The sequence below is a fragment of the Dermacentor silvarum genome, chromosome 10 (genome assembly GCF_013339745.2).
Source record: "Dermacentor silvarum isolate Dsil-2018 chromosome 10, BIME_Dsil_1.4, whole genome shotgun sequence".
Classification (NCBI taxonomy): domain Eukaryota; kingdom Metazoa; phylum Arthropoda; class Arachnida; order Ixodida; family Ixodidae; genus Dermacentor; species Dermacentor silvarum.
This window is the reverse complement of record NC_051163.1, coordinates 111,620,378-111,635,526: the sequence shown is the minus strand read 5'-3', so window position 1 is coordinate 111,635,526 and position 15,149 is coordinate 111,620,378. Positions and strand designations below refer to the sequence as shown.

The 15,149-nt window shown below is 48.5% G+C and overlaps 1 protein-coding gene across 1 annotated transcript in view; it reads right to left on the bottom strand.

Annotated features, from left to right (window-relative positions):
• Window positions 1–15,149, bottom strand: part of LOC119431773 (chorion peroxidase) — a 162,439-nt gene that overhangs the window by 21,180 nt on the left and 126,110 nt on the right. The window contains exons 3-6 of the mRNA XM_049657393.1: window positions 13,763–13,924; window positions 9,756–10,006; window positions 7,770–7,861; window positions 1,608–1,872 (exon numbers count right to left, since the gene is read on the bottom strand). Coding sequence (XP_049513350.1) covers window positions 1,608–1,872; window positions 7,770–7,861; window positions 9,756–10,006; window positions 13,763–13,924 — 770 coding nt within the window. The remainder of the gene's footprint in view (window positions 1–1,607; window positions 1,873–7,769; window positions 7,862–9,755; window positions 10,007–13,762; window positions 13,925–15,149) is intronic.

Below are 15,149 nucleotides of genomic sequence, written 5' to 3'. Positions count from 1 at the left end.
TTGCATGAGGGACGTCGGCGAGAGGCCTTGATTGTCTTCGAATGTGGTATTGTGCTGCGGCCCGTTCAAATGCGAGGTATTATTGCTATTATTAGGAACGCGGGTAGCATTTTCAGGATATTTCCCGCACTTTTCGGGATGTTTGTATGTTTGTTTCTGACCATTCTGTCGCCAAATTGACCCGAGTACTCCATGGTCTAATGGGCAGAGCTTGGGGCTGCAGTGCTAAGGGAAATGTGTTCGGAATTAAGCGTTGGACCAACTTGGGTCACTGAGTCTGTGCCGCTATTCAGTAAACCTCTTTCACGCCAACTTAGCTTACTGTGTATACGTACTATAGGGTATTGCCACATCGTTTAAAATGCTTTAAAACTTATTCAGTGCTGAGCGTCATTGAGCCCACGTCATATATATGAAGACAGTCTTGTCTGAATGTATATTCATACACGTGATATGCGCGTACTTTGTAGCGACGCCGCTAGACGGCGCATGCGCGAGAGAGGAGCGTGACGACGACGGTACGAGAACGGCTGTACACCTACGCTTTTTTACTCCGCTCCTTTAACACTACCAACCATTCGCTTTAAAATCATGCAAATCCCACACTCTGCGGTAGTCGGTCTAAACGAAGATAAGGAACGGTGCATCTGTATAACAGGCGCGCAGCGGACATCGGCGACGACCGCAAACCGAAACTATATCGGTCACGCGAGAGCGCGCGCCTCAGCATCGGAGGGGAAAGCCCGGCCGCCCAGCAGAAACCACAAAAGTGGGCGAAAGCGGCCATGAAAGGTACTCGTTTTAAAAGATCAACAAACGTAAACGTAGAAGCGGCGTAAATAAGGGGCGGCAGAAAACATGTAAAGGAAATTAACCCCCTGTGTCCTGTCGGTTCTTTGTGTTTCATCATTTTCGTTGCACTTCAAAAAAAAAAAAAAGAATACTTTTAAAGATGAATGTCAACTAACAAGGCCAATTTTCAATCATGAAGAAAAAAATGAGGGAAATAGGGGTCACGCATTGTTGCACACTGCAGACGTGCGTCCTCTATTTGGGAAGACATCGTATGCGTATTCAAGCACTCACAGCAGCTCATGTCTTTCATGATATCTAGCAGGCTAATTTTTGAATAATATATGTCCGCAATAGGCGTCGCGTAAGGCATACTTTGCCCACGAAGAAAAAAAAAAAAACGTTGACAGTCACTTTAGCATACGCTAAAGAGGATCAAGGCGAAAGCCTGCGCGCACGCGAGTCATTCATTAAATTACTTGATATTCTCATTCGAATGCGTTGTTACTTCCTATTACTTGTTTTCTCCCACCAAAGGTCGTGGGTTCGAGTGATTTAATTAGGTCTATCTTGATTACCTGTGATTTAATTTCCTTTGCCTTAATTAACACAGAAAGTCGTAGGTTCGATCATCAGTGGTGGCACCATCAATATTGGTGCCATTTAATTTTCCGGATGGTCAAATTTTGACCCATGAGCCATCTAAGGCTTTCGCCCAATAAATGCTGCGGTTATAATGACTCGAACACAAACGAGGTGAATTTCCAGGGCTGACAATGGACAGAATTGTGTGAATCAATCGCGCGGGCGCCCACCTTGTCGTGCAGTTCGCCCACCAGAAAGTAGTGGTCAGCCAGCGAGTAGACGGTGCCCCGGAAGTGCTCGTCCACTAGGGAGTAGTGGTCGGCCATGCCGTGTCCGAAACGGAACGCGGCCGTCGCGAACTCCACCAGCAGCGATGGGTCACGCTGGGGGTCGTAGCGGCTGCGCCGACCTGGGATCGGCGGGAACCGGCGACCCAGCAGCACGGGCAGGTACTCGGCATAGATGATGTGCTGGTGCTGAGCCACTAGACAGCGCCTGCGCACAAGAGCGAAAGGAACGTGATGACCGGAGTATAGGGTTGCCAACTCTCGAGTGGGCCAAGTGGGGACGGGGGAGGGGGGTCTGGCAACGACACCGACCTTGTCAGCGCCAGTCTGTACGTGCAATAAAGCTACACAAATATTATTGCGATAGCAATTACATGCACACTTCAAGCGGATTTCTGCCATCGGCGTCGCCGTCGTCGTTGCCGTGAGGTTCCGTATAAAGTCCAAGGGCGATAAAATCGTCGCCACGCGCCGCATGCTGTATGTGCGAGTGAAAGTAGAGAGCGAACGCATGGCGGAGAACAAACGCGACCATCGGGCAAAAGGCCGTAGGGGGATGGAAGGGAGGGAGGGGGGTCGACGTTGTGCTGCGGCAACAACGGCGCAAGGGGAACTGGCGACTCAGTATCGCACGCGAAAGTAGGAAAGCGGGATGGCAGCACGGGAGGGAGGGGGGGGTGGCTTCTACTCTGCCCGCAACTGCTTACATTTACTTTGTCCGGCGGCGGTGGTCGCCCACACCGTCTCTTGAAAGCGATCTGCAGACGGCTCATAGCTTTGTATGCGGTGTGCGTTCGCCGCTCACTTTCCGTTGAAGCGATAGAACGCACGAACCTTCGCTCGCTGCTGCCGCTGCGCTTGCTCACGCCAGCGTTTTCGCAGCGGTTATCTGCGGTCGTCGAGTAGGATCTATTCATGTTGGCTTGTGCGCGCTGACACCATGCTTGTCAATTCAGTTAGTAAGCGAATGTGTCCAAGTTTATACAGTCGATAAAACTACTATCCTTACTCCGTATAGCTCTCTACTAATTTGCTATTGCAACTGATGCTTCGCCTTTCGGACGAAACTGCGACTTTTTTTTAAGTCCTACCATGTCACAATTTATAACAGTGAAGGTGCCGTAGTTGACTCGCTAACGCAGCTGCCAGTATACAGAGACAGGTACTGTGACCGGTTAAGGCCCGCAACACAAATAGAAACACGACCGACAAAAAACGATATCGCCTTTATATTTACGGCAGAGGACGAGAGAGAATGTGCAACTAAGCTGTCAGGTATTGTAAAAAGGAAATATGATTTATTGATTGTTATTCAGTATTAAAAAAAGCTTTAGTCGGGACATTTGGTCGTCCCGACTGGGTCAATGTCGGAACTCGGGACATTTACTCGAGAGTCGGTAATGTACCACTAAATTCAGCATGGTTGGCTACCCTAGACCGGAGGATGAATTGCCAAAAGGAGGGATTGGTGTACGAGTATAGCTCTAAAGAGGCAAAACAAAGAGGTGTCTTTACTCCACGCTCTTGCGGGTGGTCTATTGACCATTTTCGCGGAGCAGTTTGCTATAGAGGAACGAGATGTCGATTTCGGCGGTGCTCCATACGTTGCCTCAGCGAATGTGCGCAAATACGAAACCATTACTGCTTTTGCCCTGCTACTACGCGATCAGCTGTCGGAAATGTAGCTGAGTGTTCGCTAATGCACTGTGCCCAATTCGTGCTGCAAAATGTGTAACGACAGAGGGAAGACGTGTACGGCAGGTGGCTGCAAAAATAATGACTCGCATAATAAAGATTGCAATCAACCTGTGTTGCCGCTGCTACATAAGGACTGCCTGTGTTGCCGGCCCTTCGCGATGCACGGCTTTCCTCGAGGATAAAAAACGATAATTCATCCGTCAGTGCTGTATAGTTAACCTCCAAAGAAAGTATAGCTAACTTCCAAAGAAGCTCCGGAAGGTCGGCACTTAAGAGCGATTACCGCTCGTTACAAAAGGAAGTAGCGCCACTTACTGGCATAGTAAGTTTCTCGTACGTTATCTATACACATCCACCCCTATACTCGCACGCAAACTTGCGCCCATCCCGCCAACGTATCAGTAATAAGTGAAAGGGCGCACACTTGAATCAATGTGCCGAAGCATGAGTGACGGCGACTACACCGACCAAACACGAGTGTTGGAAGCTGAACGTTTCGTAACGGTCCACAGAGTAAGCGAGGCACTATCGATAAGACGTCTTTGGGCTACAAGCTATCACAAAGTACAGAACAATAACATTCAAAGCTTTGTGCGCCGCCAGAATGAATCTATCGCAGCAGACCACACCCGTGAGCGATTAGGCTGAAAATAAACAATCAAATAGTGGCCGCACCGAGGAACTTTACCGAGTCAGAAACATGACAAGCCGCTGCTTCAAAATGTTGGCCAAATAAATAACGAAGAGCACACTGATCTTGGTTTAATTCATAAGCGGAAAGTTTTCACAGCTTGTAACACATTTCTAGCCCCGCTTTTAGTACAAGCGCCGCATACGCTGCGCGCACCGTTTGGACAAGGCTTAATGAACTGTGAAAGCACTTACATTTCCTCTAAAGCTGTCACCAGAGCTTCGTGTCGTCCGCACAGTCACCGTCGACGATATGCGTCGAAAAGGCGGTTTGCTCCGCCGCACAGGCGTCACGCGCGTGCATTGTAAACACGGAGGCAGCTGAGGCAAGCAATGGACGCGTCACCACGTGACAGCGTGGCAGCGCCCACGGGATCACCGGGAAAAGGGTCAATAGGCGGAGATATGGCTCGCGTTAGTGTCTTTTTGCACTTTCTCAAATTTCACACTGCTTGGCGAATGCGAGAGGTGCACGTCTGTTGCTAGGCATGACAAGGCCCAAGAAAAGTTATTTCGGCCTAGCTCTCGCATTTCCCCAGCGTCTCAGGGTGCACTGCAGCCTTGAAATGACGTAGAGAAATTCAGGTAGCGCTGCACTCGCGGTTATGACGCGCTCAAATAGCGCAATGCCACGGCAGTTACGTTTATGGTATTAGTCAGACTACTTCTCCCAATCCTTCCAAAGCCTAATAATATTGCTACGAGGCGCTGCCGTAGCGAATGATCAAGACAGGACTGACGAAGACGTTGATCGCCGATAGTCACGCGCACGGGCTTCATCTTGTATGCCTGTCTTCTGGCCGTTATATATATGACGTAAGTATATTGTCAAGCTTATTTTCTCCCCTTAAAGTATTGGTGGAGGTGCGGGTGTTTCAAGTATCAAGATGGATTTACGCAGCAGACGCTCCCTGGCTGCATCTACAATGCCAGTTCAAGTCGGGGTAGAGAATGCTTTGGGCAGGTCACCAACCGTGCCTCAACCAACCGCCACCAACCGGCCCAACGTCTTCACACAACTGCGTGACCCAGGTACCTTTTCCGGCTCTGACCACACCGACGTCGAAGATTGGCTTCACCGGTACGAACGGGTGAGCACTAGCAACAACTGGGACCCGACTCTGATGCTAGCAAACATCATATTTTACATGACGGGCACGGCGAAAGTGTGGTTTCTGAACCAGGAACAGGAAATTATGAGTTGGGATGTCTGTAAGCAAAAGCTCATTGATCTGTTCAGCAAGCCCATCGGATGCCGTCGTGCTGCGCAGAAAGAACTTGCATGCCAAGCTCAGACTTGCACTGAGTCCTATGTCACGTACATTCAGGACGTGCTCGCGCTTTGTCGCAAAGTCGATGACAAGATGCCAGAAGCGGAATAGGTTGCGCATATCCTCAAAGGTATCGCGGATGACGCGTTTACACTCCTGGTTTTTAGAACCAGGAGTGACGTAGACGTCGCGGCCGTGTTCGGAAGACGGGTGAAGTGGGGAGTAACGCGCCGACTTTCTGCTTCTTCAAAGCGTCGGCATTGATTGATGACGTCTTGCACTGTGGAGGAGTTCCTAAAAACCAGGAGTGTAAATGCGTCATCCATGATACCTTTGAGGATATGCGCAACCTTTTCCGCTTCTGGCATCTTGTCATCGACTTTGCGACAAAGTGCGAGCACGTCCTGAATGTACGTGACATAGGATTAGGTGCAAGTCTGAGCTCGGCATGCAAGTTCTTTCTGTGCAGCACGACGGCGTCCGATGGGCTTGCCGAACAAACCGATGAGCTTTTGCTTGCATACCTCCCAGCTCGTAATTTCCTTTTCGTGGTTCAGAAACCACAATTGCGCCGTGCCCGCCAGGTAAAATATGAAGTTCGCTAGCATAAGAGTCGCGCCCCAGTTGTTGCTAGTGCTCACCCGTTTGTACAGTGGAAGCCAATCTTCGACGTTGGTGTTGTCAGAGCCGGAAAGGGTACCGGGTCACGCGGTTGCGTGATGACGACGGGGCGGTTGGTGGCGGTTGATTGAGGCCCGGTTGGTGACCTGCCCGAAGCATTCTCGTCCCCACTTTGGGCTGGCATTGTAAATGCAGCCATGGAGCGTCCGCTGCGTAAATCCGTCTGGATACTTGAAAAACCCGCACCTCCACCAAATTGCTACGGGGAGAAAAGAAGCTTGACAATATATTTACAATATATACACAACAGGCAGAAGACAGGCACACAAGATGAAGCCCGTGCGCGCGACTATCGGCGATCGTCGTCTTCGTCAGTCCTGTCATCATCGTGCGCGACTGCAGCACCTCGTAGCAATATTTCTATATGATTTCAGTCTCGGTAACTCGCATTTTATAAATTTCGTTTTGTCGGGGTGCTATAGAATAAGCGGCTATTCAGGACGGGTAATAGCAGCGACCGAGAACCGTTATGCTCTGCGGGATTGTGAGAACTAATTTTGAATTGACTTGCTCCTTGACCTGTCGAACAGCTTTAATGCTTGATGCTACTAATGCTTTTTTCAGTTAAACCGGTTAAGTTTCAGTTAATTTCGGTTAAACCAGGTGATTCGGTCCCTCTCAGTTGTAATGTTTGATAGAGTCCAGACTTGGCTATAGTGGTCATAGTGTGTTAATTGTGTTTGCTGCTGATGACACCATGTATCATGCACATGCTTCTTTTTCACCTATAATCATGCAGCGCCTCCGAGATTAATGTTTTGCTCAAAATATAGGTGTCATCCTTTTCTTTCATTTGCGCTAAGTGTATTCTTCCTGTGCTGTTTTTGCATGCCCCTGCCTTTTGTACTGGGTAGCGGTCCTAGTCAAGCCCGAGTAGTGGCTTTTTGACTTAGCATCCCAGAACGGAATAAAGTTTGAAGGTCATCTTGAATATGTTCTTGGGCATAACTGTGGGGCTCATATTCCAGCGTGCAAGCCCATAGTAGTGGTCTTTCATGAAAGTGCTGTTTCAGGGAGCCCTCAAAACAGCTCTCGAACGCAGGATTCTTGTAGCCCCTTTCTGCGCTTCGTTCTCAGTTACCCTTTTCTGTGCCACTGTTGTAGGCCGCAGCGATTCAAAATGCCATGCTTTTTAGAGCGCAGCTCTTAGGCGCCCGTTCCAGCGGCGAGAGTCGGCGTCCTTCGTAACCGAGCTAATGAGCACTGTCAAGAATGAAAGAGTGAACGAGGAGCGCTGCGGGGGATGAAAGATGGCAATAGCGAAGAGAGCGCTAGGAGGAAACGGAAGAGGGCGCAGCGGAATAATGAGGCGGATGCAGAGGAGGAGGGTAAGGCGAAAGAATGAGAAGAAAGGCGTAGTGCCGCGCAAGACAGGCTCTGCAGCGACGATGGCTACGAGATGGCGCCAGAGTAGCGCGCGTCGTCTGTTCACCGATGACGTCAGCGATACCTTATACGGAAACAAAGCGCTGCGTGGGCGGAGGTCTGTCTGCGGCGCTGCTGTGAATCGCGCCCACTCGTCACCCACGCGCTGCCTTTCACGGTCTCCCGATTGGCGAGGCAGTTGCACCTCACTTCGCTCCATTTACAACGTGCCGCCCGAGACAGATTGTCGCGCCAGCCAATACATCGCGAAATGAAAACACGTATAGAGCTGCACTCAAATTTCGCATTAGGGAGTATCGTAATTGTCAGTGTTTTTTTATTTTTCTCTCAAAATGTCGTCGCGCTCCATAGTGATAAAATCTTCGAGAAGTGTGCCTACCTGGCCTCCTGGTACACAGTCTCGGCGTCCCAGTCGGGGTTCAGCTTCTTCAGTTCCCGGGCGATGCGGTTGTGCTGGCGGGCGTACACTATCTGCAGCAATTAATTGGAAAGGGCAGGAACACGCTATTCAGTAATTTGGCATCAGTGCATAGAGTTATTGGGCAACTCAGTTTTAATTTTCCTCTAGCAGTTGTCAAGGTTTTATTACAGGGCATTTTGCACAAATGCGCGAAAGGTGTTGGCATGGGCAGTGTTTGCAGGTGGACTACAAGAGAGAGAGAAACGAAGAGGGAACGATAGGGAGGTTAACCAAGGTCGTGCCTGGTTGGCTACCCTAAACTTGGAGAGGAGGAAAGGGGGAGGATGACTAGAAGTGAACCGAACAAGATATCGGGGTGGAAACCCTATCAATCATGGAAAAATTTTGCCTACACTATTCTGAAAGTCATTAAAATTTAATGCGTAGATCTTAACCGCCGTAAGAGAGGGTTATCATTTCTGCTTAAGAATGGTCGGAGGTGTTCTACATTGCGCAAATGATAGCTCTAAAAAATTATGATAGCATATTGCGCATTATATTGTGCACAGACGCCTTTCCAGTCAAGATGAAAAATAGAGAAAAAAAGGGTGAAAAGCAGTACTTCAACTTGGTGCGGTATGCAGCTTTAATCATAGAAAGGCTCCACTGTGGCTTTCGAGATTGGTGAGCGAGTCCGGGATTTCGGAGGCCGAGGTATGACCTGGAAGGCTCACGGCCACTGACGAAACAAACATCGTAGTAACCTCCATGCGAACGGCGCGCATAGGTTTGGTGCATGGAGGAAGGAAACAAAACAGGAGAGGCCCTGACGTCCCTTTTTTGAAGCCGGAAGTGCAGCCATGTTGGTGTGCCACCTCTATTTGCGCCTCCAATCAGGGGTTCTGCAGCTCGCCGGAGCAGATGGGCGCGAACTTTGAACTTGCATTGTTACGAGCCGCCGGAAGTGTGTGCTCCTGACGTGCGTCAAAACAAAGCATACAAAACTTCTGTAGCAGTTTTAGGGAAACAGACGCGCTCCTGTGTTTTTCCGTGGCATGTTGAAGAAGACAACGAAGACCCGCGTCGTGATTGCTTGAGTGTATCTGTTGCTGGCCGACACTCACACTCACAGACCCAAAACACAACTTTCAAGCTGACACACCATACTCCAAAGTCAGCTTTTCTCGCGAACAAAAGGTGCTGCGGGAAAGACACCGGCGGAAAAATCTTATCTCACTTTTCAGAGACCGAGAGCAGCAGCGAAAGCTTCAGGAGCTCGGTTGCCATGGCAACGTTGACATTTGGGGTACCCGTCCCAGTGCTCCTTTGCGAAAAACAGCACGTGACTTCCGCCACACCTTCTCCAATACGTTCGTGCTGGCCAGGGCCTCTCCTGGGGTTTCCTTCCTCCATGGTTTGGTACAACTTTTCGACTGATTCGTATGGTTAACCTCATAAAGCCATGAGTATGATGCTTGGTGTGCTGAATTAGATATCTCAAAATTCTGATTTGAGTGTCGCAAACTTAAAGCAAAACTCATTGTTGTGCTTTTGGAACCCTGGAGGGAGCTTCCCCCGCTGTTTATAGTTCAGAAAACCAATTACTAATTAATTCAGGAGTACAGATTTTTGGGCAATTGGTTCGTTGCAGTAATTTAGGTCATAGCGCTGTATCGACATGGACAAGAAAGACGACAGGACGTGCCATACCACACGTCATGTCGTATTTCTTGTCCGTGTCGATCCAGCGCTATGACCTCAATTACTACTAATTAATTATTTACAATAGAAATATTTCAGTCAGTTACCATTTGATTATTATTTAACGAATGCACTCTCCACGGGTAAAAGTTAATGCGAACAAGTTGTTTTAATTTTATTTGATTTGGAATGGTGTTTCGACTTTATGGGCGTACAGAACAGCGCCCTCGGCTTGCGTATGGACGTCGGTCTTGGCGCGCATACCTGCAACACGGCGATGGCCGGCTGCTGGTTGACCCTGCCGTCGCCGGCTCGGAAGCAGAAGCTTGCCGTCTCGGGGTCACTGCACCCGTCGCGGTCGGGCCGCAGGCTGCGAGGCAGGAGGCGGCCTTCGGAGAGAAGCATCAGCTCCTTGCCCTCGGGGTCCCTGAGCGTGTCGTGCTCCACCTGATTCGTGCCGTACACGTGCGAGGCGTCCAAGTAGGCACTCTGCTGGTTCACGAAGCGACGCTCGTCTGCGGTACAGATGGCAACAGCGCGGTGTTCACAGCCTTCTCCAAGACAAAGCGTGGCCCAGTCAGTGGTCTGCCCTCAGCGCTTTTACCAGGTGCACTCAACCATGGCCGTGCGATGGCATGGTAGCTCAGTTATGTTAGTGTCCCGGTAACGCGCGGTACAATGTCTAGCTTCATGTGACGCCGAGTTGGTCCAACATGTAATGAAGCAGGATTTGGGCACATGCTAGTTGGTATTTCATTGCAAACATGACTTACAGCGCATACATAGACAAAGTGACAGCAAGATTGACGAAAGAGCCTTTCGACATTATTGCTGTCCCTTTGCCTATGTAAGCGCTGTAAGTCATGTCTCCAACATGTAAGGAGTGCGTTTTCCACCCAACTCCTACAGCTTTGCAAATGTTTAGCAAGAGCGCACGAGCGTTGACAGCATGGCATGACAGCGGCTTATGACGGCGAGAAGCGACCAGACAGGCGACAGTAAGCGCAAGCCCACGAAGGCAGGGCGTGTGTACGTCTGAAGGGAACAGCCAACAAACACTCCCACCTATATAGATAGCACGGAACAGAGCAGCAGATGGCATTCGAACTGGAAATTACTTTTCGCGCTTGCGCTTATACAATCTGGCCGATCAAGCTGCTCCACGCCGTTTTAAGGCACTGAGATGCCGTGCGGTCGACATTCTCGTGTTCTGGTTAAAAATTTGAAAGGGTGTACGTATCGAAAAATCTAGAATCAACCTTTTCTGTGACGTTTCGTGCTCCCACCGTTCTCGTGAAAAAAAAAAAAAACAGTGCGAAGCAAATTAATCGGAGCGGTTTGCTGCACAAACGGGCATCTTTATTTTGCGCTTACGTCGTCAAGTGAGACGCTAGGACAATTCCAACGTGACGTAGTAAAGAGCGGTTTGGGCGAATGTGAGAAAAATAAGGGGACAATATGTGCCATACCAATTAGGTCACGTGTGTTTCATTTCCTTACAATTCGAGCTCATGCACCACCTTTTGCCAGATTTGTTCTCTATATGTGCGGCAAGAGTGCTCTTTCCGCAAGAACCCTTGCACAAGGACGGTTTGTATTCAGGTTAACGACTGATTATCGCTAAGCCATGCTAATTCTGTCCAAAAATGCACGCTCTTTCTCTGAGTTTATTGTCGCTGCCATCTGACCACTCATACTGAGACCGGCAACTTGACTCTAGCACTCCTGTAACATGACACGGGCGCGAGGTGGCAGAGAACAGAAAAAAAATTCACCACCGATTACGATACTACCTAATGTGAAATTTGAGCGTAGCTGTATATGTGCTTTCATTTCGCGATAGGCTGGCGCGGACAATCTGTCTCATGCGGCACATTGCAAACGGGGCGAAGTGTGGCGCTACAGCGCGCCAATCGGGAGATCGCGAGAAGAAGCGCGTGGGTGACGTGTGGGCGCGATTCATAGCAGCCGCCGCAGACAACCTCTGCTCACGCAGCGCTTTGTTTCTATACAGACGACGCGTGCATACTACTATGGCGCCATCTCGTAGCCATCGCCGCAAAGACACTCGTGCGCGGCCCTACACTTTTCTTCTGACGCTTTCGCCGCGTACCCCCCTCCGCTTTTCGGCTCATGGTTCCTGTGCACCCTCCTCCTCGCGCTCACTTCACTCTCGCCGGTTTTCTCATCCCCCGCTGCGCTCCGCGTTCGCTCTCATCTTTCGCTGTGCTCGTTCGCTCGGTTATGCCGACGCTTCTCCGCAGCAACAGGCGCCTCAGAACTGCGCTCTAAAATAGAGAAATTGTGGAGGCACGCTAAAAGAGGTATGAATAGAGCAGCGATAACCGAAGACATCGGCCATGCATACCTGCTGTCTTGTGACATAGAGTCATAGGATGTGGCACTGCTGGGCCTAGACTAGAGAGTTTCGCACTAAGGTTATAGATAAAAATATGCAGTTGGCGTCAACTTACGGCGCCAGGATGGCGCCTAAGCGAGCACAGGGACGGGTAAAGAATGGTAAAAAACATCGATATATATATCGATGTTTATATCGATATAATGTCGATATATATATCGACATTTTTCAATTGTGGTCACTATATGACTTCTGAGTACAAACGCCCTTGCCCTTTGTGACAAAATTAAATTGCAGCTAATAAAAGTCAAATAATTCCAAGTTCTGTTTATTTGAAATAAGTCTCAACATTTTCGTTGAGCGGCTGTGAATGCGTTTCGAAGCCGCCCAATTTCAAGGCACAATTTTTTTCTTCATGTACTCTAAATAACCATTCGGGCATTGCATAGGGTGGGAATCAATTACAATTACAAACGTGCAAAAAGAATAATGGCAAGATACAGTAAAATAAGTATATACAGAAAGAACAACATAAGCAAGCAAGCACTTAACAAAGAAATAATCACAAATTTCGCAAATTCTTCAACTCATTAACCAAACCTTCATGGTTAAAGCCAGAATCAATGCCTCTCGGCAGTTTATTCCAATGATACATTGCCAAAAGTAGTGGTGAATGGCGATACAGATTAGTGCGAGCAAAAAAGGGTTGCAGTTCAAATGGGTGATCAAAACGCTGAAATATACTATGAGCTGCAATGATGTGAGATTCGTGGAACAGGCATTTACTATAATAAAGTGCGTGCAAATGCGATAACAACGTTATTAGTCGGTGCTTTTGAAGAGAGGGCAATGAAAGGGATTCCTTGATATCCGTAACACTGTAGTTGAGCGAGTAATTCTTTGCGATAAATCTTGCTGCTTTGTTTTGTATTGCTTCGAGTTGATCGATCAGATATGTTTGGTGCGGATTCCAAATAATGGATGCGTATTCTACCTTTGAACGAACAAGTGTAGTGTATGCTAATAATTTAGTAGCAGAGTTCGCCAAGTATAAGTTACGTTTTTTTTATGAAGTCGAGTGTTTTGGATGCCTTCCTGGTTATGGTATTAATGAGCTCGTATCCAAGATAAATCAGAGGATAAGTGAACTCCGAGATATTTAAATGTGGATACTTTCTCAACATGGGTTCTTTTGAATAGTGTAATAGCTCAATTCCGGGTTATGTGCTCTCGTGAACATCATGACCTTAGTTTTAGAAATGTTAATTTCCATTTGCCACTGGGGACACCAAAATGCGAGTTTATCGAGGTATAACTGTAACGAGTTCCCGTCTTCGGCGTTACTAATTCGTCTGTAGATAATACAGTCGTCTGCGAATAACCTGATAGTAGAAGATAAGTGTTTCCTATCTCCTTAATCTAGATCAAAAACAAGATTGGACCCAGGACCAAACCCTGTGGAACGCGGTATTTTACATGTGAAATCGAAGATGAGTACCCGTTCACGTAGACTGATTGGCTTCGGTTGGTTAAAAAATTAGCTATTAGCTAAAAATTAAACTTAAACATTTTGGTTTCTCAGCATTGGAGCATGGCGGCGCAGAACGGCTTAAGAGACGCATTTGCAAGACATTAGGAGTCATCACGTTTCCATGTTGAGCACTCATGCAGACTAGTATATGCTAACTGGCGCAGGTGCTTATACGACATGACGCCATCCAAAAGAAGCGGGGCGTTCACCGTGACCGAGTAATATATCTGTTGGCGTACACTCACCGTTTGCGTGGGCTCCAACGCTACTAGATGTGGTGCCATCTGTCCCTCTCGCTATAATAATTCTTAATTGTGTTTTGAACCGAATACCTAATTCCACTTCGTGTAATTCAAATGCATGATAATTCAAGCAACGCACGCATGACGCCGCTGCAGTCGCTGCACCCCGAGGAACGGACGAAGTTCATGCAGGGAACCGACAGCGGTCCGTAGAAGGAGTCGTCGCTGGCCACGCTGACCGGGAAGCAGGACGGTGACCTTTCGCCCCCGTCGCCACAGCACTGCAGCAGGGACCCGTTGACTGCAGGGCGACAGAGGGGAGAGGGAGAAACAGACGATCTAAAATTATTGTCACAATCAGCATTATCCTCCCCATCAGCAGCCAATTTTTATGCCCAATGCAGAACGAAGGCCGCTCCCAGCGATTACCGATTACCCCTGTGTTTTGCTAGCTGATTCCGAGTTATACCTGCAAACTTTCTAATTTCGTCTCACCACTTAATTCTCTGCGCTCCTCGACTGCACTTTCCTTCCCTTGGAACCCATTCTGTAAATCTAATAGACCACCAGTTATCTGCCCTATGGGTAATATGTTCTACCCGCGAATACAGGCAAAATTGCCGCGCGACTAGCCACTCAAGGAACTTTGCGTGTATTCGCGGGTTTCATTCACGTCCGGAAAAACACTTTTATCTAGCACGTACTGAGCAACAGAGAGCTGTATCGGGAGCTTTAAAGCGAACCTTTATATAACTAGGAGAAATCGCATATGGCTAGGCGAAATCGTCTATGTACAGATAACTATTATCATCAGCATTGGCTCGAGCGTCGTCGTCTTCAGCAGCTGGCTCTTTGGCGCCCCTCGGGTTGTGCTCGTCCTCATGCTCGGCACGCGCTCGTGCCACTGCTCCCGCGTTCGTCGTCGTCGTCTTCTTCCAGAGCCAGCAGCGTTGCTGCTAATCATTCCACCGTAGAATTTCACTTCTCTTCTGTAGTCGTAATGGGGAGGCCGCGTTTACGGTGGTATGAGCCATTGCTTAAGGGGGTATGAGCCATTCATTGTCTTACCTAACGGACAGATTTAATTTTGAAGCAATTTAATTTCTAAGAATCGCAAGCGGCGTTGGTGGGCGAATGCTGCTAACCACGCCGCCGACCAAACTCGTGACATCGAACGCAAGCGACAACGGTAGACTGCGGACATGCCGTCAGTGACGTTGTTCTCTCCGTCGCAACCGAACGTGTGTGTAACCGCATAAGTTAGAAATACTTTAATGAACCCTTGGGATTAACCCAGTGATAAACACCTGGGCCGAACGTTTCAGCTTCGCTGGTTAACCATCTTCACGGAGTGGCAGGCGGACGATTTTTTCATGTGGCTTTACAATTTTCCCATTGACACCTTTAATCTAATTATAATATTTGAGAAGTTAATATTTATGTAAGACTAATTATCTAATTAGGCGGAATGAAAAAATAATCTGAGTATCTCCAAGCGACGGCAAACAAAATTACATTGGTTCTGC